We start from the raw sequence: 25455 nt of genomic DNA, 5'->3' as shown, positions 1-25455 counted from the left end.
TCCTCAGGCCTTATGTTGTTCTGAGAACGGCGGAAAAGCCGCTGCATGTTCTCAGCAGCAGTGGAGAATTGGAATATTCACAGCTTATACGGTGCTGCTGAGCCTCACGAGTTAATCAGATTTTAGGTTTTAGGAGGAGTGTGCTGCTGTTGTAGTATGGTAGTCTCATGGCAACGGCAGCAGGAATACTGGTCTGTTAAGGGCTGGTAGGGTTTGCACAAAACAGTCGAGTCGCGGCTTGTATGTGGATCATTAGTTTATGATAATCAAAATATTATTATTATTATTATTATTATTATTATTATGCTTTTAAAAAATAATTTTATTATGGTTTTTTTTCTTTTTTTATTTAAATGAATGCTTTCCAGTGGGAGGATTTTATCAGTTCAGGCAAAAATTTGTGAAATCTTAACTAATTAAATTAATTGAAAAAAAAAATAAATAAAAAGGCTAATTTAAAAAGATTAAAAACAAAAATCTAACAAAAATAAATAGAAATTAAAATAATTTTTAAAATAATTTAAAGAAAATAAAAAATGTAAAAAATCTTAAAAAATGAAAAAAAAAACTGAACACCTTGTTTCAATGCCACATTTTTATGAGTTATCAATTTTTTTTTTATAAAGATCCATTTTTATTCAGCTGATTGAAAGTTGGGTTTTTTTTTTGTTTTTTTTTGTTGCTGGTCTTTCATATTTGACATGTCAGTAAGTTTTCCTCACGTTCCTCTCAGCGATTGGTGAGGATGAACATGCCAATCGCGGACGACAACACGGTCCACTTCACCTCCACGCTGATGGCCCTGATTCGCACGGCTCTTGAGATTAAACTGGCATCCGGTAAGAAACTGAAAACTACAGAACCCAGAGCTCCTCCCGGCTTCGCTGAAGGCTCTGACACGAAGGTGAACGGCAGTGATGGCTCCGGTGCAGATTTGATGTGGCATGTTTGTGGGCTTGCCCCCCCAGGGGTCCTGGCACAGCATTTGTGTGATGTCGACCTAAGGAAGGAGATCAGCCGGGTTTGGCCCAACCTATCTGCGAAGACTGTGGATCTGCTGGTGACGCCACATAAATGTGAGCCTCCATTTGGGGCGTAAAAGGCTCCATTAACCAGATGTTTACCAGCCAGCTGTGTCCTTTCTTTATGTTTTCTCTCTTTATTTCTACTGATTTTCCTTCTAGAACTCTTTTTCTTGTAAATCATACATTTTTTTCTTGTATTTCATTAATGTATTTATTCATTTAATGAATAAAATGTTACACACACTAGATATTAATTTAAAAATAAAAAGGGTTGAGGCAGTGGGAACTCCGCTTTGAATTTTTTTTCCCTTCTCTTAGAAAATTACTGAAATTGATTTCTGTTTACTTTAAAACAAGTAAAACAAAAGTGTTTTATTTTGTCTACATTTTAGTCATTTTCCATCTAAAAGATGTCATTCTTATGATAATTCTCTGTAATTTGGTCTCATGATTTGCTCTTTCTCTCAAGAAACTGAAGTATGTGTCATTAATTAAGCAAGCTGAACTGACACATAAGTACCGGTTGTGGATGTTTTCAGCAGTTCTCTCCTGTCCGTCTCCAGCAGTTCCACCCAAACCTTTCCCTCCTCCCTCCTCTGAGTTGTCTTTTGTTGCTCTTCTGGTGCCATCTCCTGCTCATATGGAGGAACTGCGTTACAATGTGTGTTTTTTCTTCTCTAGATAACGAGCTGACGGTCGGGAAGGTCTACGCAGCTCACATGATCTTTGACTACTACAAACAGAATCGGGCAAAGAAACTTCAGCAGCAGAATCCTTCAGGAGCTCCTCAGGTAGGAAAACATTCTGAGAAGAAGCCACCTATTTCTTACAGAGTAGAATAACACAGCGTGTTTTAAAAGTTTTATTAGAATTAGTAGAATGTGTTTTCATATTGTTTCTCTCTTTCTTATTTTGGGATTATGTGACAAGGAGAAAGTTTTATATCTTACAGCTCAAATTCAAATAAATCATCATTATTTAGTTCATTTTGGCCAGTTTGGGACAATAACTTCATATTCAGGACATTTATATTTATAAAAAACTTGATAAATTGACTGATAATGAAACTTTTAGAATTATAACAACATGAAGAAACAAAAGTTAAACAGGAGTCTGACTTAAAACATTGATTTTCAATCAGCTCACGTTTTGTCAACTTTAAGCCACCAGAAAACAACATGTGATGGTTGGATGGTTCAGGTTGGGAGGAATAACTTTTCACTGAAACATTTTAGAATAAAAGAATTTAACTTTTATTTCTGATTGTACTGAAACAAACCTGGTGACTGTGGAGGCCGTTGGAGGACAGTGAACTCATCGTCATGGAGATGATGTGATCTTTGTGACATGGTGCATCATCCTGCTGGAAGTTTCCATCAGAAGATGCTACACTGTGCTCATAAATGGATGGACATGGTCAGCAGTACTCTGGTAGACTGTAGGGGTTAAACCATGTCATGTTGGTACTAAGGGACTCAAAGTGAACTTAGATCCAGGTCTTCTGCTGCTGTAGCCCATCTGCTTCATCTCCAACCAGTCTCTCCAGATAACGTTCTCTTTTTCTGACCATTCTCTGTGAACCTCAGACATGGTTGTGTGTGAAACTCCCAGTACATCTGCAGCTTCACCTTAAAGTTGTGTAAATCTACTTTCTTCCTGAGTCTGATGCTCAGTTACCCTACATGGCAGTGTTTCTCAGGACACACTACCCTGCATGTTTTAGACCAAAAGATTGTTGAACTTCCTCATCAAACTCATCACAGCCTGTTAACAAACCCTTTGCTTCATTCGGGTGTGTTAAAGTAGTTACCTATAAAACATGTAGGCAGGGCTGGGAATCCAGAAGACCTGAATGAGACATGCTAGCATTAACATTTAGCATTAGCATTAGTTGTGGTAGAAACTTTGCTCACTGCTGAACATGAGCTGATTCTTGTTTCCTGTCACCTAATGGATACCAGGGAGCAGAAGATCACCACACAATCATTTTAACTTATCACATGAAAATAAATGGTAAAAAAAAAAATACAAAAAAAAAACATTTTTATTAGACTGCATTAAAGAGCAAAATAAAGAATTCTGATTAAAAATAGGGAACTTTCTCATCAGCAGTAAAAGGGTTAAACTTCAATAAGTTGTGTCGACCATTTCTACAGGCCTGATTGGAATGAGTTGGTGCCATTTGATTGGCTGATTAAATAGTTGCGTCAACAGCCGTTGAATCTAATGAAATGGCTGGCGAGTATACGTTATACTCTTATTCCTTAACTGTTTAGAAACATGATTTACAATAATAAGAATTTCTCCATGTCTTGACTGTGTAAATTGCCCTTTTCTTGTTAATAACTAAAACAAAAGGTTATGTTTTTTAAGTTTTATGTTTGTATATTTCTGGGGTATCAATTTGTACCCTGGATTTTTCTATTGGTTGTGAAAATCAGCTTCGAATTTCAGGTTTGTTTTGATGGTTCTGTTTTTTCTCCATCCTGCAGAATAAACTGGGGGCGTTGTTCCGTCCTGTGCTGCCTTTCACACACCTACTGGACGTAGAGCCACCGATCTCCAGAACCAAACCTTTCATAGCCCAGCCAGAACCAGACACAAAGCCAAAACCCCCACCAACCACTGCCATCACCACCACCATCCCCTACAACACCATGTAAATGACACATGCAGTATATAAACAACTTGCATTTATATGTATGCTGGTGTTGTCTAAAGCAGCAATTTTTACTGCAACAATAAAGACTCAGATCAGTTCAAAAACTTTACCTAAATGTACCAGTAATGAAGAAAACGTATTTAAACAGCCCTGTTAGAAGCATATTTCTGTCGTCCAGGGGTGGACTGTTACTGGTGTGTGAAGTATAAAGGCCTACTTATGAACACACATCTTTCATATTTTTATGAATACACATAATTTTCCCCAAAGAAATCTTGATCTGGTTTAGGTTGATCCTCTGATGTAGCCCTGATACCAGATAAGCCATGACGTATGCCTCCATGACTGTCTGTTTGGGGAAAGATGACAATAACAGGGTGTCATCAGCATAGAGTTTGACTGAAATAAGAGATTTATGAACACTAACAACAGAATGACAGTTAAAGATTTTGCTTGTTCATGCACAGGCTAAACCAGAGGAGTGCCATAAAACATTCCCAGTCTGGAGATGTTTCTCAGGCTGCTCAGAGGCCCAGAGCCCAGAGGAAGCTGCAGAGAGGCCAGTCAGAGGATGTGCATTATTCCACTAGACACCAGGTACAAAAACATATTATCTATATTTAATCTTGTGTTACGGCATTCTTCCTTAATGTGTTTTGACATGCATCTTTCCTCTATGCTGTCTCTGTATGTTCCTGTTTGTCTTCCAGGAAGTGGTAGAACTAAAACAGGTAGAGAATATCTCAGACACGGAGGGATACCCCAGCCTGGAGAGCCACTGCAGAGCAGCATCTCTGCCCAGACTAAACGCTGAGTACTATGTAAGTTCTTGTCCTCTTGGTATCGCTTTGGCATGATCGCTTCTGTCTGGGGCTACAGTCTTGTAATAAAAGAAAATAGCCACTATGGATACTTTAGATGTTTTGGGATGGAATAATAGACCAAAGACCCTGCGATGGACTGGCGAGCTGTCCAGGGTGTACCCTGCCTTTCGCCCAAAGACTGCTGGGATATGCTCCAGCTTCCCTGCGACCCTGAATTGGACTAAGCGGTTAGGAAGATGAATGAATGAATAATAGACCAAAGAGGCTGAGGTTAGAGACATTGGACAGGACTGAAAAAAGGCTGATGGGCTGGTGAATAGTGAAACCAGCCGTGAGCAAACGGTGGCAGAGCAGCTCTCTGTCAGTCCACATCAATTCATCCTGCTGACCCTGACCTGCCCAGTCTGACAATTTTATGTATTTTACTGGGGAATACATTCAGGACAGAGAAAGTAGACAGCATACAGTTAATCTGTTCATTATTAAAGCGATCGTATCGATGAATGCATTGCAAATGCAAAAAGCAATTGTGTTTGTCAATTTAACAATTTTCCACATTATATTATATTATATTATATTATATTATATTATATTATATTATATTATATTATATTATATTATATTATATTATATTATCATAAAATTGCCTGTTATTTTAATTTAATCTGTTTGAATTGTTTCTTTTTTACTGTCTAGTTTTAAAGTTATTTATAAATTTTTTTTGGTTATTCTTTAATTAATTAACATGATTAATTAAAACATTTATTTAATTAAGCTAATTTTGTTATTAGTCATCTTATATTTTTACATTTTATACAAACAGTGTTGTATTGCATGACTACAGTGATTTTTGATTTTAATAACTTTCTTTTCTTCATCTTTAATAATTTTGCTTTTCTGACTTCCAGTAGCTGCTCTCGTCTGCAGCCTGTGGACGTCTTGTTACAATGACTTTTCTGTCCATCATTTCTGTGTTTCTGGCTTGTTCCACCAGTCTGATCTTGTCTGTTTAGCTTTGCTGTTGCACTGTCTCTGTGTTTCTGTCTGCCCCCCACCCCTTTCCTTTGTGACCTTGCCCTCCCCCACGACTCTTAACATGTGCTTTCCAGATATTTCTGTTGCATTTTGACCTCACACCCTCTTTCTCTTTAAAGGATCCAGGCTGTGTTATTCTGACTTTACTTTCTGTCAAAGAAATCCCATGAAAAGGCAAAAAGCACAACATGTTTTCACCTCTGGAGACTTTCTATGATTACATACAGTTATGTGAAAACTATATTTTAAGGGAGTTTAAATATTTTAGCATCTTTTTGGCAAGTTATTGGAAGTTGAAGCGAGAGATGGAAAGATGGATTAGGACATTGTCAGCAATAATTTGATCGCTACATTAGTCTGTTGCAGTGAAGTGAGAGTTGAGCTGAAAGTCAAAGCTTTTAATTCGCTGGTCTTTAAACCTTCTAATCCCCAACCTTTGGTTACATGATTTGGTTTTGCGACTCAAGAATAGGATCTTGGATACAAGTAACTAAATTAAAAGTAGTTTGGAACATGGTCTGGCTCAGACTTAGAGGTTGGATGAGGAGCTCACACAACTTGAGGGAGTTTGGAGCAGGACTGATAGTGATCCGTATTAAAATGAGTCAGCTGAAGTATTTTGGCATCTGAGAAAGATGCTTCCTGGTTGTATCTTCTTGAAGGTTTTATAGGCACATTTCTTTGGGAGAACATCCTCGGGAAATCTCAGGACTTGTATGAGTGATAATATATCCTTTCTGGTCTGGGAATGCCTTGAGATCTACTGGAAGGAGCTGGAGAGCTTGACTGGGGAACTGGGTGCCTTGGTTTTTATCTTTGACCAAATAAGCTGTAAAAAATGGACGTAAAATCTAAGATGACATATTTGTGTTTATCTATTTGCCAAAAACTGAATCAAAATACAGAAGCATGGTGTAAAAAAAACCCGAAGCTTGACCATCCAGCTTCCATAAGAATTAAAGATTCAGTCGAACAATGTCAAATGCACTGTAGAGCAGCGCCACATAACTTCTGGCTTTAAAGCCCTGTCCTTCTGACTCAGTTTGACGGCACAGTGATGTTTCTTATGTACAATTGCTGGAGCCATTGTTGCCTTGCAGTGTCTCAAGGTCAAGAAACTGTTCTTAACAACTTTTGCTTTCATGTAGCTGCATCACTTTACAGCTGAGTTTCACTTTACTAACCCACTCACACACTAGCAACACACAAAATGGCCAGTGTGGATATCAACACACTGGCCATTTTGGAAAACACTTTGGCTGATTCATTGAAAAAAATGCAAGAGGACATTATTATAGAAAGCAAGAAAAAACAGAGTGACAGAGCAAGAGATAAAAGTCAACATCAAACTGATTTTTACAGGCTGGTAAGAGCTCAGAGAAGAGACAGGATGCAAGTAGGATGCCGACTTAAAGATGTGTTACGTAACTTTTTGACCCTAAAACTTCATGTCCTGGACTTGTTTGATGACTCAGTGACATCTATCGTGTTCATTTCAATTGTTCATTTGTCACCGTCAAATGCTCCACATAGGACCTGAGGTGCACCCCTGCTTGCAACGCAATTAAGTGGTTGTTGGGGGTTTGCAATTACAAGTTTACAAGTTTATTTGTTCATTTCATGTTCAGTTTAACTTTACATTGTCATACATGAACAAATAGGCACAGATAAAAGATTAAAACTTATATAATCTGCCCCATAAAGCACCTTTCGAATAATAATAAGTTGAGTTGACCTAACTAAATTAAATTAAACCCCCACCTTAACCATGTCTCCACACACTACTTCAGCAAAAAATAAGAGAAAAAAAAACACAAAAAAAAACATTTGTCTTGTATATCTATAGATAGATTCAATAAACTTACAATTGTGTATACAGTCTTATAATTCTATCCTTTTACATTTTTTTTAATAAGAAAACACTTGTGCAACATTTTAGCTCTTTGTTTAAGGAGTTCCATAACTTAGCTCCGTAAACAGACACACACACCTTTGCTTCTGTGTCGTTCCCACTACATCCCAATTACATGTTTCCAAGCTTTCTGAGACTTCTCGATGAGACGGAAGAGAAACTGCAACATGATGGTGTTACTATACGCTCCAGTATGAGAGCACATTTGAGGGACACATTTTACTGCCGTCAGTTGCCAGTGCCCCACCGACAATCTGTCAAAGTTCAGCAGTGGGTCTTTCATAAATAATCATCATTTCATTAAACACAAAAGTATTGGCAGTTTTCTGGTCTAATTGACATGTGTGTTATAACAAGGTTAAAGAATATGAATGGTAAAAAGTCCTAGTTGCAGATGTTTGACTCGTTAGCCGTCACGTTAGCTTGTTAAAATATAGCGAGTCACTGTTTGGTATTGGTATTTCTATGAGTTTTCTTGGCGGCTAGAAAAAGCAAAATATCCTCAGCCTCCTCCTCCTCCTCCTCCTTTATTCTCTGCTCTTCTTATCTGTCCTCCCTTTCTCCTAATTTTGATGCTCACTGCTAACATTTTGCCCACCTCCTCTTGTGCGTGCTGTCTGATAGCGGAGCCACCCTCGCCACGCCCCTGGGACCCACCTGGCAGTATGTACCACCTGTTGTGCCACCTTTCTTATCCCTTCTTCTTTGTCCTCCTCTCGTCCTCTCCTTTATCCTTTTTCTTTTTTTCTTTTTAATCTCTCATGTCTGTGTTTGCCTCTATGTGCTCTTATCACCACAGTGGAGAGTTCACAACCTCGCACCATCATAGTCTCCTCCACTTTTCACTTCTTCTTAATACACTAATCATTCCATTTTAAAAACCCTCATAAATACACTATGTGCAGCATACACATTGACATGAGCCATAAACCACACACACCTGGAAAAGAATCTGTTTGTTTTAAGTACTTTCTCCTATTTTCAGCCAGTAGCTTCAGCAGTACAGTACTACACTTTGGTAAAATGTGGCTGAATGTATGTGAGTGTTGCACTGCAGAAACGTTGTGATGCAATAGAGTTTTTGTGAGTGCGTACGCCTGGTTTTGAGACAAGGTAGAGACGGTACTGCTGCTCTTCTGCTTTGAAACAAATATCTTCTTCTAATTTCTCACGTACAAACCCGCCTAACCTTTTTGTCTATTTTTTTTTCTAACACTCAGTCTTAAAATCTCTCTTTTCTTTTTCTACTTTGAATGCAGTCACAAAGTAAACAAGTGAGATTTCTGCCCCGTCGTTTCAAGTCTCTCTTAGTCTTGAAAGAAAAGATGGGCAGGCTATTTTTGTCACACCATGATTCATATCAGTGATGTGAACTGAAATAGGCAGAACCAAAGTGTATCAGCATGTTATATCATGTTTAAAAGATAAGATTTTAAGACTGCATACTTAATAAAAAAATATTTGCTTATATTATTGTTTCTTACTGTCTTGTGATGTTGCTGTCTTAGGCTAGACTGTGATGTAGGAACATCGGAACAGCGCAGCCATCCTATGCCTGCATAAGTTATGTATCAACATCTTATTGGAGAATAACTTGATTTATTCAGCTATAAAATGATTTCAGTTTCAGGACATTGCCAAAAATCTACACTACAACTAACAGATGGGGTGGTTACTGTCATTTAGCTGCTGTTCCAGTTTCCTATCTCATTAGTTTGGCTGCCGGTGGTTCGGCTGATCAGCAAGGTAAGACTCAGGTGGGGAGAGTGCCATTGTCTTCAGAATTACATAAAGTATGGACAAAACAACAACAAGAAAAAAAAAAAGGAATTTTATAGTTGACATGCAAGTAGTACAACAACCTTAATTCCAAAGAAGCTGGGACGCTGTGTAAAATGTAAATAAAAACAAAACACAATGATTTGCAAATCCATTTGGACCTATATTTCATTGAATACACAACAAAGACTAGATTTAATGTTCAAAGCATAGGCTGTATATAAAAACATGGACGGAGCCTCCGTGACTTCACCCATAGGTTTCTGAAGAGCTGAATTGAAGCTCGTGAGGGGTTCCTACAATCCCCATCTTGGCAGGGGCATTTGGGTCGTCTCGCCCGGAAAATACAAATTTGGGTAAAGAGGTGGAGCTGAGAGGGGGGCTGTGAGCATCATGATGGATGATTAACATTGAGCAAAGTCCGAACTTTACATAGCTAAGAGCTAACCGAGCTCGCCCATAGATAACAGGAGCTAACCAGCTAACGGAGATAAGCACGCAAAAGCTAAGTCACATTGTTAACCGGCTAAAGACCCCGGTTGTTCTACTTTCTTCTTATTTGAAGAGGGAGATTGAGTACCTGTCAATCAAAAGGACACACCCATAAATATGCCAAATTTTGAGATTAAATTACTTTTAAACGGGTGAGTTAGAAAAAAAAAATTCACTCCCCCCACAGTTGTCATGAAAGGAGGGGTCTGGTAACTTAAAGCCTCCTTTTCTGCTTTTAGAAACTCAAGGAACAACAGAGAAACCTGCAGTCTGAAGGTGAAATGTACTGTTGGGAAAATATCACACCATAAGATCTTTACATTGGAACATGGTCACCAGAAGCTTATGTGTGTTTGTTAGGATAGCAATGGGGGCTGTAGGCTACCAGTTACAAACTAAACTAAATGAAGCCTACAAAATTAGCAAGTAAAAAAGATGAGCATGAAAAGTTAATCCTGAATCATTTAAGAGACAATGGAGCTTAAAAACCATAAGTTATAAAAAGTCTGCTCAGGCCAGTGTAAAGATGAGTTATGCTAGCTGTTAATAGTTTATGTTTACATTAATTTAGCAAACATGCTAACATTAGCAAGACTATTAGCCCCTTAATAATAGTTACTTTAACATTTAGGCTAAAAATTTGGTCAATGTGAACAAACAGCTACGCTATATGATAAAGGAGGTGCGTTTACTGCCTTTTAAACAAAAGGTAGTGGTGTAAGCCATCATGGACACTATTTGTCGGGTTTCACAATTTCCAGGTAAACATAAGGCAAGCTAAATATAGTTGTATTTATGTAAAACAAAAAAAAAAAACTATCTAGTTTAGTTCAGGTGGATCTGCAGTGGCAATATGAGCAAAGTTTATATTAAGAAGGGTGCATTTTATTTGTTCTTATTCAGATACTGGGACCATGTGTTCCACCTTAGTCCATCTGATAAGATGAAGTTAGCTTTCTTGATTTTGATGGGCAGATGTTTAATACAATAACCAGTTTGCTTTTCCCAGATGGTGATGCCTAAAAAAGACACCCGTCTGAACATTTAGCCCTCTTGGTTACTTGAGTAACGTTGAGAAATAGCACAGCAGTAACCTTTCTTTAATAAATTAAAACATGAGACAGATAAAATGGAAATTTTCCAATAGGCTAATTTGGTATTTGTTAATATTTACTGCACAGGTTTAAGTGGAGAATTCCTTTAATATCCACCAGTGTACAACATATGATTAGCATGAATTAGCAACAATCACATTTCTCCAATTGTTTACATTTTACCGAGTGTAAAATGTAAACATGTATTTATTAGAGAATCATTTGGATCTCACATATTATTAAATGATATGTCAGATTTAAAATTGAGTATATCCTCACCTTGAATTTGTGAGGATAGCCTTGAATTTGATTCAAGGCATCTTTGTGAAAAAAAAAAGGATTAATAAAAAGATTAAAAAGCAGGCTTCAGCATCGTCTTTTATTAGACTATGTCTGGATGGAATTGTACATAAGTAAGCAGCTGATTTCAGAAGAATGCTTTTAAAACGCCATTTTACAGACTGTGTTTATGGCAAACATTGACTGACTCGATTATATGTGATTATAAGAGGTTTGATCTGGTAACATGTAGTTGCTATATTTATTTATTTATTTTTACAAATTTCTCATTTTATTTTGTCCAGTGTTGTTTTCCTTCTGTTTGTTTGGTTTTTTTGGGGGTTTTTTCTTACTTTTCTTTGCTTTTCTTGTGTTCTGCTATATTTGGTGTCTTCCAGGTTAAAATAAGTAACATTTTTCTGTTTTGGCAGTTATCTGAACTTAGTTTTAACTGATTTGATGGGTTTCTGCTATTGTTTTCTTTTACATTTTACAACGTGTCCATACTTTCTAGGAAATGGGGTTGTGTTTATACAATATAACACATACGAGTGAACTTTTGAATCATTTGGAAAAAAAAAAAAACTAAAAAAGAAGATAATGTCACTCCCCCACTTTTTCTCTGCTTATAAGCAGAGATTTGTGTTGCTTATATATCATGTTCTGTAGCCGTAAGTGTTCTTGCAATGTCCCAGATTTGTGTGATTATTCTTCTCAAACTTTCCAACATCTGTGCCTAGAGAAGAACGGGTTGAACGTCGGCCTTTAGAACGTTGAACGTTGTGTCATTTGTGCTTCGTGATCCAGTACAAGTAAACCACCACTGCCTGCTGTCTGCTTTCATTTTCATCACACTTTTCCACATTTATCTTTCCACTTTCAGCCCATTGTTGACCTCAGTCCGATAAAACGCTCCGCGTCCTCGCTGGCGCCACAGCGCCACCACCAGGAGGTCGGGCTGCAGGAGTACGATCTGGAGCGCTTCGGTCAGGCCCAGTCCTCTATGGCACCAGGACAAGTCCAGGGCCAGGACAGAACCCACCACCATCACCACCACCACCGATGCCATCGACGCAGGGACAAGGACAGAGACAAGAAGCAGAAGTCTTTGGATAAACCTGCATCTGTGCAGCCTTCCAGTACTGTTGGTGAGACAACCGTTCCTTTAGATTAGATTTATTCCATCTTCTGGAGATGAACTGGTTATGACAATGATTAAAAGTTTTAATCTTTTATAATCACATTCATTTTTGTGATTAATCACATTGTTGCGGACAAAATGTTCTTTTGAAAGTACTGCATTATGAGGAAAATGAATAGTTTTCTCTTTACACAGCAGTTAAATATTAATTGTATATTTCAAATTAATTATTATTTAATTGTTATAAAATCTGATATTTTCAATCTGAAAAAAACACATTAATATCCAAGAAGAAATTTTTAACACATGAACATGATAATAAAAACAATAATGTCCCAAGCCCTACTAAAAGCTGTACTCATCATGTTTCAGTATTTCATGGCTTTTCCCAGACTGATGTAAACATATTTAAACTTAAGAATAATAAGGGACTATTTTAGGATTTTAATACTACAACACAATAATATTTATTCCCACAAGTCACCAATGATCTATATATATATATACATATATATATATATATATATATATATATATATATATATATATATATAACTTGATAATACTTTCACAGAGCAACAAATTGTGAGCAGTCCATGTGAGCAGTCAAAAGTATGGCCACACTTCCCCTTTTAATCCAATGGGAAAGTGTGTCCAAACTTTTGACTGGTACCGAAGATGTTTTAACTGAACAGCTGAACTTACTGGTGAGCTGCAGAATGAGGTTTTATATGTCCGATTTTTTATTGGATTCACACAAAGAGATGACAGGGGAAGGGAGTCCTCAGGCGATTGTTGCTTTTCTGGAGGTTTCTTTGCCTCTTTTAGCTCCTTTTCTTCTTTCAGAGCTTAAATGCTGGTGAATGCAAAATCTTTTAATGATGATGACAATTATGAGATGCAAAATACTGAAAATGGCAAAATAGAAGTGTTCCATACAAATACACAGAATACCTTCTATATAATGCACAAACATGATGCGTCAGCAGTCATCAACCATCACTCATCAACACTTAACCATTTCTGGGGCAATTCCCCTAATCAATGGTAAAAAACAAAAAAACAAAAAAGAAGCTTACTGTGTAGGAAAATTAGCGAGGCCCCTTTTTATAAGGTGTAATTTCACACAGAAATGTGAAAACTATTCCTTGTAAAGTCTATAATCCATTGACTTGTATTTCTACTTAACACAGAATCTCGAGGCTAAAAAAGGGGAACGTGAAACATAAAATGTTCTATTTTTTCTTAAATGAACAATTCCACAATTCCTCCTTGCTGTATAAATATTAAACAAGACAGACAAGCGTAATCAGTGTTAAAACAACAAGAGCATGATCTCTCACTGACTAAAAAGCTCATCATAGCTGGTTAGCTTTTTGCTAATCTAGCACGACCATGGCAACAGCCCCTTCAGAAACTACTACAACTCCTGAAAACCCATGATTGTGGACTTGTGTTGCAGAGCAATACTAAGTGCACAATAACTATTCTGGTGCACATCCAAGTGGATTTTTGGCCACCATCGTTTTCTAGCATGAGATGGAAGACAGAGTGAGCATTTGCCAGCAAACACTGTGCTGGATTATGCCATCTGTGTTGGGTGCTGTCATCTTTCTGTCCATGAAATACTTTCAGTTACTTGGACAAATTAGCAAGCTGAAATCCAAAAAGCTTCATCTGCATTGTGCTGTGTCTATTCGTGTATCCACACAGGTGCACGCTGTGCTGTTCCCTTCTCTAACTCGAACCCTAAGTATAACCCTAACTGCACTTTTTTTTTCTTGCATTAGTAACAGAATTTCTTTGTGTACGGTTAAATTTTCTTCTTCTGCACTTCTGCTGGTTTGTTTCTATTTAAGTGGAAGGTATGGTGTTGCTGTATAATAAAATGTGTCATATTAGTAGGTGTTTGTCTTTTTGGCTGCAGTTGTTTACTTTCTGTTCTCAACTTTTGGCCATTATTCAGACCAGAAACAGAATTTTTTGCTGTGGTTTTTAAAGGAATGTTTGCTTATCATATTTGGTTACTTGAGTTCTGCATGCAAATGACCATGAACGGGAAGGAGCATGTTGGTTTGAAACATCTTGGATTGATCAGTAGCTGATTATGTTTTATTGTGCTTATGAATGGCTCTCATAAACACTTGTTTTGTTTGTTGGAGCACATTTTAAATTCAATTTTCAAGACAGAATTTACAGCATATTTACCATAAGGGTGATAAACGTTGGCTCAAGTATAACAAATTTTTTTGACTGAAAGAATGGAGGAAAAACCTGCCATTCGGAGAGTTTTGAAAAATAAAAACAACCAAAATGTACAACTCAAGTTCCAGAAGAGTTTGGACCCAGTGGAAAATGCAAAACAATGACAAAAAACAAAGAGAAATTAATACAATGAGATCTGGTTTCTCATTAAACCACATTTTCTTCTGAATAAAATGTACGCAACATTTCAGATGTTGAAATAGAGACATTTTACATTTTAATGGAAAAATTTGTTTATGTCTTATCTGATGGCAGCAACACAACTCTAAAAGTTTGGAACAGAGGAAACAAACGGCTGCAAAACTAAGTGGTACAACTAAATAAACCACTGGAGAGGCATTTGGCAGGAATAAGCCAGCAACATGACTGGATATAAAAAGAGCATTTCAGAGATGTAGAGCCTCTCAGATGGGCATCTTGTCTAAAAACTACCTAAAAATGTTCCTAATCTTAAAATTTTAAAGACTTTGAAGGTCCCACCATCACAGTGAATCACTTTCACATCTGTAAAGCTCCATAAATGCTAAAAAGAGGTTTTAGACCAATGTCTGTTTCCATCCAGACGACGTCTCTTTCAGGGAAGACCTTGCAGATTTCAGCAAGACCATGCTGAACCACATCCTGCATCCATCACAGCAGCATGACTTCACAGGAGACCAGACCAGTTGCTGAGTAGTCCAGACCTTTTACCGGTAGAAATTTAAAATGGACATTCTGGCAACAAAGGTCCAGGACTTTTTCTTCCCAGTCTGGTCCTTCATCAGACCAGACCAGACTCATGTCCTCACTTGGTAGTCATTGTTACAGGAAGAGGAGATGCTACACAGAGGTAAACATCACCCTGTTCCAAATTTTTGAGGTGTTCTGCTGCCATCAAATTCAAAATGATCTATTTAGTATGAAAAGTTCAGATGTGTCAGTATGAACATCTAAAATGATGTTCATTTTGCACTGGATGCAAATATGGGTTAATAAGATTTGCATATCATTGCATTCTGGTTTTATTTACCTCAGGAACAACAAGTCCAGGAGATTTTTGCCTATTCTTCAAGGAAAAACCCTTCCAGTTGTTTAAAGCTTGATTGGATAAACTGCCACCTTTTCCCAACAAGTCCTCCCACTTAAGTGGTAAATTTGTGATTCATTCATATCCTTAAATACTGCCACCCTTTAAAGTATTGTCTATAGAAGACATGACGCATTTCAGCCTCATGTGAATGCTTAGCAGTTGGAGTAGATGTCATTGTCAAAGCTTTGGTTTAAGAGGCAGCTAAGTCCACATGAGGAAGGAACGGTGGTTGAATGGAGGATCAATGTGTCGTGTAAAAAAAGAAAACCAATCCCTTATCATGACGCTGCCACCTCCATGCTTCACCATGGGGAGGGTGTTACTGAGGTGATGACAGGTTCTGGGTTTACACCTCTTCATAAACAAAAAGTAGAATGATAAACTAATCTTCCACATGTCGGAGGTTTCCCCAAAGCCCTCTGGGGAACTTCAAAGCTGTTTTCCTGTTTTTCTTTCTTTTCACAGACTAATCAAATTAGTATCATACCACCTCTTCGCTTTTAGCTTGATGTTGTTTTAGGCCTTTATGAAACATCTTTAATATAAATCAGTCATAAGATATTATTAAACACAAGAGATGATCGCCTGAAATCCTCGACAAAATGATGGTCACTGTCTTTTTTTCTCTGCTTTACGGTCGTCTGCTGGAGCGTTTAGAGCCTGAAAGCTGGTGGCAGGGTGGATTTCGTGTCAACAGTGAGGGGTTGCAGCAGCGTCTTATTGCTGAGATAAAAGGCCACAGCGGACAGGTCTAGCACTGGATTTATAGCTGCATCTTGGTGAGACAGAGGAACACCAGCACCAGAGAGACAGAGAGAGAGTTTCAGGCCTCAAAGCTCGTAGCAGATGTGACTCATCAGATTATGATGAATAGGCTTCTGTGTTTCTGTCAACACTGTTTTAACCTGAAAACTGGAATTACGCCAGCGCAGAGGGAAATAATTTCCCCACAGAGCTTTCCTTTATCCCGACTTTCCAGGATTAAGACAGAAAAGTTACACACAGAAATAGATAAGTCACTTCACATTAATGAAATGAAATCCAGACAGAAAAGTTGGTATTTTCTATGAAATAATTACAAACGTGGCAGTTTTACAGAGAGAAGGAAGTGCATCGTTTTCATAATGTGGTTTTTATTTTTGTGATTTCCCCTTGAGTTTATAAAGTATTTATTCTGATTTCATTTCTTTATAAAGCTGAAGTCATTCCAATCAGATTGTTTGTTCCTGTAAAAACAAGTCATATCTGATGTTTTCAGGGCTGTGTGAACACACAAAGCTGACTTTCAGTTCCAACTTTTAAATGCACTTTGTTTCACTTCCGTACACGGCAATATATAGATGTTACCTGAGTCAGAATGCTCCTCGCATATCCTGCAGCGCGGCCGCAGAACTGGCAACAATTTGACATTTCTTGTCTTTTTCAGATTAAACAAATTCCCACCATCCACAAGAACTACAGTTTCATCTGCAAAGTGGCTGCGATCCCGTTCATATGAAATAACTTTGGGTTTATCTTCAGAAAATCTCCTGAGTCGTCTCACAAATATGTTTTCTGTTGTTGTTGATACAAATAAGGGATTCAACACTGTGTCTCATGCACACAAGTGACATTTGAGTTAACTGTTTTTATTCAATAAAAATCAAGCATTATGTAAGGTTGCATGTTACATGAATGTGTCCAAAGTTCAGTTTGCACGAGTAAAACTGATGAAGGTCACCACCTGCAATCCTGAGCATTTCAGTCAGACCAAACATGAACAAGTCAGCTTTTATTTCTCACGTTTTTTATGACCTCAGCTGTAGGTGACTTCAATACAACAACAGAAAATGATCGTACGCCTAAATGAAGCTAAACAGACCAAAAACTGTGTAACAACAGGATAAATGACTAAATAATATTCCGTCATGTTACTTCATTCATTGAATAAAAACTGAATATTGCAGTTGGGAATGTGATTAAAGCCAAATGAAGCAGCTCTCTTAGCAACAACCTGAAAAGGGCATTCACTCGCTTTTGTTCCAACAGTTTGCTTTTTTTTTATTAGTTTATTTCTAAAAGATCGTGGTTTAAATGAAACACAGCTTTAGTCTTTCTTTTCCACGTTCCTGTTTAACTCGCTGATATTGTCCCACAGATTCGTTCACAGACCCTTCAGCTGAAGGTCTGTCTAGAGAGCGAGCGAGGGAGCGGGATCGCGGTCGCCCCCATGAGAGAAGGCACCACTCGTCTGCCGGCGAGAAGCAGCGCTACTACTCCTGCGAGCGTTACGGCAGCAGGGAGCAGTCCCACGCCAGGTCTGCCGGACCCAGCCGATCCACATCTCCAGGAGAAGGTCAGGACTCTGGCTTCATCAAGCAGGTGAGTTCCATCTGATTCCCCCTGCCGTTGTTGTTCACTCTGTATTCCAGCATGTTGGCTCTTAAACAATGCCACATGCACTGGAACACAGTGGCTGCTTTATTAAAAAATAAAATGTAACATGAAGGTGAAATCAGTCCTTCACAATAAAAGTGGAAGTTTTTACCTCAGATTTTTAATTAATGTTTCCTCAAAAGTTGAGAAGACATATTTGTGACTACATCTAGGTTTTCCAAAAGCCCAAAAACTTTAGGAGAGCCGTTTCAAATGCAGCCTTTGGTCTGGATGAGTCAAGCCGAGTGTGAAGCTATGTGCTGCAGAACAGAACGAAGCCTGATAAACATGTCTGTATGCAACAGTGTATTTTTGCATGTTTCCCACAATTTGCTCAGTTAGTCCATCTATACCACTGTTTCTCAAATGGGGGGTACCCGTACCCCTGGGGGTACATCAAGCCATTCTAGGGGGTGCGTTAAATGTTTTGAAAATATATATGTTTTCATGTTTTCATTAAAACTTCCTTAAACAAAATATTATAAATATATATTTTATAAAAATTTAATATATTTCATTCAATGTAAATATACATTCATAAACTGAATTTAAATACATATTTACACCATTTCATTCCTCCCAAAATCCCGCATTCCGACGTGAATTGAACCCCACCCGCTGCGAGCCAAAGCATGTTCGTCAGTCACTGTTCCCTTGACAACGCAAACAATGGAGTCCTGGTTGAAGCGTTTTAGAGATCTCCATTGTTTTGCACGGTTAAAAGTTTAGTAAACCAAAGACAAATGACAAAGTGCTGTATTTCATGTTTTTTCTTAACCATAAAATACTTTGCAGTGGTTAGGGGGTACGTGGCTGAAAAAAATATTTTACAAGGAGTACTGTGTTGCAAAAAGGTTGAGAACCACTGATATATATATTGTCTATACCCATTTATTCCAATGCAGGATTTCGGGGGGGCCTATCTCAGTTGCTACAAAGCGAGGGGAAAAGTTGCACCCCGAAACAGATGCCAGTCTATTTTTATTCTGTGCAAAAATCAAAAAATTCAGCAGCACATGAGGATCTCTTTCACTGTATTTGAAAACTACACTTGTGTTGGCGCAGGTTATTCTGCAGGTGGGATAGCACTGTGTTTCTGTCATGAAAAACTCTCCTTATCTGGTCTACTTTTGGCACTTACAGCCCAGTTATTGCCCTGGTGAGTGTTGCGTGGGCAACATGTGTTCCAGATATGGGCTGATGGCCTGGAAGGAGATTAAGCATTTTCCTTGTGGGTCACATGTGGTGGTTGAGCTTTGGCTGTCACACTCACATGGAGTCAAGGCCATTAGTCAAGGCCAGATAAGGGCCAAACAGATCTGCAGATGTGGCCCATATATATGTTTTCAGATATCTGGGGTTCCATTTTAAAGTTAGGGCTGTATTTAAGAATTTAAAGACTATTTGCAGCTTTAAGCTGTCTTTATTTGATACTGACACACTTTTAAAGTTCGTGTAATCATTCGCCTTGAATATACTGACTTTTTTCATTCATTGATTCCTTAATTGATTGATTTATTGATTCATTGATTTATTTATTTATTTTTCGAACCACTTAGTCAAATTAAGGGTCGCAGGGAAGCTGGAGCCTATCCCAGCAACCATCATTGGAGAGGGAGGTTAGACCCTGGACAGGTCGCCTATACTGACTATTAGTGAGAGGAAAAACAAACAGGAGGTGCGTTTCCATTACATCTAGAACTGCACAAAAACTAAATATTGCAATAAAAATATCGCTAATGGAAACACCTACATTTTTTTAAAAAATTCAAATATGGCTGACAAGTTATTACGGTCTAATGAAGTGGTTTTTCAGATGTTTCTATACAGAAATATATCACAAAACTTTAATGGAAACACTGCTTGTATTCATTTACATGTCTACAGATGTGACGTTGGGGTCATGACCAGATCATTTCTGGTAAAGATGTCGTGGTGTGGAACAAACAATGCAGATTTCAGTGTTTAGAAAAGAAAATGAGGGAGAAAAGCTTCAAAAAGCTGTACCAAAATCTCAGCAGCAAGTAGAAAACCCCAAAATAACACCATATGGCTACCTTGCATAAGCCGCAATTCTCGTAAAATCTCGTCTGGCTGACAAGGCTTATGTGATAAAAAAAACACTGTTCAATAGAAACTCCAACCAATCGCAATTGTTGTTTGTCAAAACTTACAACCAATCGCTTTTAGTTTGCAAAAAAAAAAAAATGCAATAGAAATGCAGCTACTGTTTTCCACTGTGAAATCTGTTTTCTAAATAAAGACATGAACCAGAAATCTAATTTCAGTCTTCAGCAATGAGAATAAAACAAATCAAAGAGGCATTGTTCAATTTATTGTTTCCCTTTCCAGTGTTTCCCCTGCTGGATAACAGATGAATAACATAAAACTCTGAAAAATTACAGTCTGACATGTACCTTTGGGTAACCTTTGTTTCTTAGAAAGACGGCCAAAAAAACTGTTCATTAGGCTTTCTGACCTCCTCCTGACATGAATTAATGTTAGTTTTGAGCAGGTCTGAAGGTGTTTATTTACAGAAAAAATAACAAAATACTAATGTATGATAATTTTATAGCAGTTTTTTGGGTATGTTGTCATTAAGGTCCCCTGAGGGAGCTGACACTACATGAAAAATAAAATGGAATCAAATCTATTTTGTTAATACTCTTTGACATGTCCAAGTTCCTTATCAACAGCAGTGATTTAACCGTTTGATCTTTATTATATGGTAAATAATTCAATTTTCGTATTTTTTTAGTGAATGAGGCGACAATTCAGACATTTAAACAGCATTTAAAGGTTAAAATCCTAAAAATGACTGAACGTGTGGTATTTTTGAGCAGGATAGACATTGTTTAAATGATTTATGGGGGGAAACAAACAGAAAACACATTGATGTATTGTTGCCACCAGCACAACGAGAGAGGGCTGAATTTGAGGAAGGTATCTAGACTAACAGGATTTTATCTAAAACCATGTAAAAATGTTCACGTTTTCTCCAGAAGTTATGGATGTACCAGTGGAACTTGTCTGATCAGGCCACTGGAGCTGACCAATCAGAGCGGACTCTGATGGTCAGCTCGTCAGGGGTCCAACTGAACCATTTTTTAAGAGTCTATTAAAAAAGTTGTTCTACTATTCTTTCATGTCTTGCAAGCAATAGTATCTCAGAAAGTTACAGTGTACTTTACTGGGACTGTGTCAGCTTGCCAGATACTATTTAAAGTGATATTTGAACAATTCATAAACACGTACCTGTAGAAAAACATTATACCATGTTTAAAACACAATTCTTAGTTGAAATTCCCGTTTTCCATGATCCATGCTAGCTGGTTTTCAGCTGAGCTCAGTTAGTCCCTACCGTCTGTGTTAAGTTGTAGACACATCCCCTATTGAACTCAGTTACCTCTCCCCCCAACTCAACAGGAAGTCAGCCGGCAGGGTCGTTTTAATAAAATGTAGAGGATTTTATTTATTTCATTTTTATACCTGGAGCGGTGTGTCAACTCTTATGAGATGGGGGAAAAAAAGCACAAACAAATACATAATAACGTGACCTAGAGGGAGCTGGGTGCAGCGACTATGTCATTGGTCGGTATTGAAGCTCTGGCTTCCTATTGGTCGACGGACTTTTGGCAGTCGCACATCCAAGAGTGCAGAAAACATCTGCAAGGAGAAATTGAAATGAAAAACACTTTATTAATCCCCAAAGGGAAATTCAATATTGTAGTATATAATAATAATTCATTTGAGGAGGTCTTGTTCCAGAGGCTGATGGCTGCTGGCAGGAATGATCTTCTGTATCTTTCAGTCTTGCATCGGACCTGAAGAAGGGGTGAAGAATCCTCCATCATCTTCATCAGCTTGTGCAGAATTCTTCTTTTGGACAATCAGCTCCAGCGGCTCCAGAGTTACTCCAAGCACAGAAACAGCTTTCTTGATCAGTTTGTTGATTCTCTTCAAGCCTCTGGTTCTGATGCTACTACCCCAGCAGATGCTGCAAAGCTGACTGCACTCTCCACAACAGACTTATAGAAGATATGCAACATCTTGGTGCAGACGTTAAACCATCTCAGCTTCCTTAAGAATTACAGTCTGCTCTGACCTTTCTTGTAGATGTAGTCAGTGTTGCATTTCCAGTCCAGTTTGTTGTCCAGCTGAACTCCAAGATACTTGTATTCCTCCACCACCTCCACCTCCTCTCCCAGGATGGAAACAGTGCTTTGTTTATTCTTGTTCCTCCTGAAGTCAACAATCATCTCTTTTGTTTTGCTGGTATTTAATATGAGATGATTGTCACCGCATCATATAACAAACTGACGGACCAGTTCTCTGTACTCTGCTTCTTGTCCATCCCTGATACACCCCACAACTGCAGAGTCATCAGAGTATTTCTGCAGATGACAGGACTCAGAGTTGTACTGGAAGTCTGAGGTGTACAGAGTGAAGAGGAATGGCCAGAGTACAGTTCCTTGTGGTGCACCAGTGCTGCTGACCTCCATCTCAGACACACAACCTTTAAGTCTCACAAACTGCTCTGTTTGTGAGGTAGTCATAGATCCAGGTGGTTGTGGAGGTATCCACCTGGAATTTATGGAGCTTCTCACATAACAAAGCAGACTGAATGATATAAAAAGAAGAAAGAACATGACCATCAGAGTGCTGCCTGAATGCTCCAGATGAGAGTGTGCTCTCTGGAGCAGGTATATGATGGCATCTTCAACCCCAAGTCCATTACGATATGCAAACTGTAATGGATCCTGAAAGGTGTTTACTTGCTTGTTGAGATGAGCCAGTAAGAGCCTCTCCAGGACTTTCATCATGTGAGATGTCAGGGCAACTGGTCTGTAGTCACTTGGTTCAGCTGGTTGTGTTTTTTTAGGCACTGGAACAAGGCAGGAGGTTTTCCACAGCACTGGGACTCTATTTTGTCTCAGACTGGTGTTGAAAAGGTGCTGGAGAATCGGACATAGTTGTTTTGAGCAGGTCTTGAGAACTCTGGGACTGACACCGTCTGGACCTGCAGCCTTGTTCTGGTTCAGTTTCTCAAGTTGCTTCATAACCTGATTGTAGGATACAAACAAGGTGGAGGTCTCAGGATGTCCTGATGTGGAGGAAGATGAAGCTGTGTTCTGGTCCATGACTGAGCTGCAGAGTGACAGATGTGTGACAGGAAAGCAGTGGGCTTTTGGAGGGTGTGTGGTCTGTTGGGCTGGAGGTAGGGGGTGAACTGAACCTGTTCAGCTCATTAGCTCTGTCCAGACCTCCATCAGGCTGGTCCTCCTTTAACTTGAAGCCGGTGATCTTCTTCATTCCAGACCACACATCCCTCACATTATTCTGCTGGAGCTGACTTTTTTTTTGAGAGAAATTTTGAGAGAAATTAGAGAAGATCTAAGCGCAAAGGGAACGGGTTGAAACTTGAGAGAGGGACGTTTTTAGAGCTGTGACAGCGTCGCGTTTTGAGAGAAAGCAAATGGTATTTGCATGCAAACTCAGACTTTTTGAGTGTTTTGATAATGAGCATTACGAAATTTGAGCTTGAATAGAACCGTTAATGCTCTCTACCAATTGTGCTGTTGATACATGACAGGATATTACCCCCGAAGAGTTTAACTTAACTTTAAACACCTGAGCATCTTGGGAAGGAAAAAGAAATGATAACATAAATGTTAGCTTGTGTGGGAAAGAGTTTCTGCCAGCTGATTACTGGAAAGTTGATGTTGGAATATAAAGGACTGGAAGAAAAGTCGGTGAAAGTAAAAATAAACTATTGTCTTATGTAGGACTTCAAGTTATGTTTGTGTTTGTTTTCCCTGCAGGGTATCAGTGTGATTAAGAGTGGCCTGCCATCCAGTACAAACACACCAGGCCGAGGTCGAAGGCAGCTCCCTCAGACGCCCCTCACGCCGCGACCCGCTGTGGCCTACAAGACCACCACATCCTCAGCGCTCCCATCCAGTGCCAACACCACAACAACAGGCCATCAGACTCGCTTCAGCCGGGGCCTTTCAGAGCACGACCGCACAGCTGCGGGCCATGATGAATCCCCAAAACCTGCTACCTGCATTGGCTCGGACCCTAATTTAAACCAGCAGCAGGTGGACTCCTCTCAACGGGCCCGCCTTGGAGAGACAGAGGACTTCCAGGACGCTGTTAGCAGCCATGGAGTGGGACGCTCTGCCAGAACTGCCACTTCCACCACAGCCTCAGCCTCACAGGGAACTGCCGCCACACCCGTCACGGCTGCGGCCACGCAGGGACGGGGAGCTGCCGTGCCCAACGGGTATCACTTCACCCTCGGGGTCAACTCGGCATCTGGGCCGGGGAACAGAGGAACAGGAAGTCTCAGGGAGAGAGAAGAGGACGACTGGTGCTAACATGGCAGAAAACTCCAGAGAATCGGCTGATAGCTGCAGCGTGGCCGCTTGGAAGGTCTGCTGAGCGCTTGCGTCAGCACCACTGAGCTTGTACAGTCGAAGGTCGGTCGACTGATGCTGAGGGAGGTAAAAGTCAACAGGAAGTGCTCTGAAACGGAATTAGAGATGGTTCCAGCTTTTTAGTGTTACTCTCTTTTTAATATAACCTCTTTACAGGAAGAAAACAACTTTTTCTACCCCCTTTATTTGCACTGAAATGATAGCACATCTGAACATCCTTAACTATCTTGCCTTGGTTAGAAGATTCAGTGGAGCAGAAGACAAAAGCCAAATCTCCTAGTTCTCCAAGTGAAGCTAAACTGTGTCGTATGTGACATAATGGCTGCTCACAACTCAGTTCTAATCTTGTATGTCTCATTTTATGTTTGCTATAAAGACAAGTAAAAAGGTTTGACCCAGCAAATTATTTTCCTCTTTCGATTTGTTTCTTCTTCTTCGGCGTTGTTGCCCGAGTAGACGAACAAAACTACTTTCATTCAGGTCTGAAAATACTGCCATACACCCGATGAACACAGAAACTGATTAGATTCAAATAGAACACAATGGAACACGAGCCGAGTGTCCTTTGTTCACCCTTTTTTGTAAATTGTACAAGTTGTAAATCATTTGAGTGCACGTAGAACCAGAGCAACTCTTTTCAGACCTGTTAATGGCTGAATACCAAGTGCCTCATTTACCACAGTGTGTTAAAGATGCAGCCCAGCTGTGGGTCAGATTGATGCAGATGGACGGCAAAGAACGAACACAAAAACTTCTGCTTGAATCTGGTAGAAAGGACAGAATGCAAAAAAAAAAACAAAAAAACAAATAATTATTTTTTCTATTGATCTTGTGGTAGATAAACCAGAATTAGTCCCATTCATCCAAAGTAAGCAATGTAGTGCATGATAGGTTGTCATAACATTTGTATGTACCTTAAACAAGTGTGTGTTAAGCATTTGCTAAAATATACTGCCAGTCTGTTATTAAAAAAGGCCTCAAAATGGGGGAAAAGTGCCATTTTTCTCAATGAAAACCAACAAC

The 25455-nt window shown here is 39.0% G+C and overlaps 1 protein-coding gene across 1 annotated transcript in view; it reads left to right on the top strand.

The window, feature by feature from the left end:
- Window positions 1-24372, top strand: part of cacna1bb (calcium channel, voltage-dependent, N type, alpha 1B subunit, b) — a gene marked incomplete at both ends in the record, with an annotated part of 269481 nt that extends 245109 nt beyond the window's left edge. The window contains 10 exons of the mRNA XM_079256383.1: window positions 734-839; window positions 969-1076; window positions 1707-1816; window positions 3518-3684; window positions 4155-4284; window positions 4398-4508; window positions 8083-8121; window positions 11986-12250; window positions 17715-17938; window positions 23815-24372. Coding sequence (XP_079112509.1) covers window positions 734-839; window positions 969-1076; window positions 1707-1816; window positions 3518-3684; window positions 4155-4284; window positions 4398-4508; window positions 8083-8121; window positions 11986-12250; window positions 17715-17938; window positions 23815-24372 — 1818 coding nt within the window. The remainder of the gene's footprint in view (window positions 1-733; window positions 840-968; window positions 1077-1706; window positions 1817-3517; window positions 3685-4154; window positions 4285-4397; window positions 4509-8082; window positions 8122-11985; window positions 12251-17714; window positions 17939-23814) is intronic.
- Between the last annotated feature and the right edge of the window lie 1083 nt (window positions 24373-25455).

The sequence above is a fragment of the Telmatherina bonti genome (genome assembly GCF_933228915.1).
Source record: "Telmatherina bonti genome assembly, chromosome: 17".
Taxonomy (NCBI): Eukaryota; Metazoa; Chordata; class Actinopteri; order Atheriniformes; family Telmatherinidae; genus Telmatherina; species Telmatherina bonti.
This window is presented reverse-complemented; position numbering and strand designations above follow the sequence as displayed.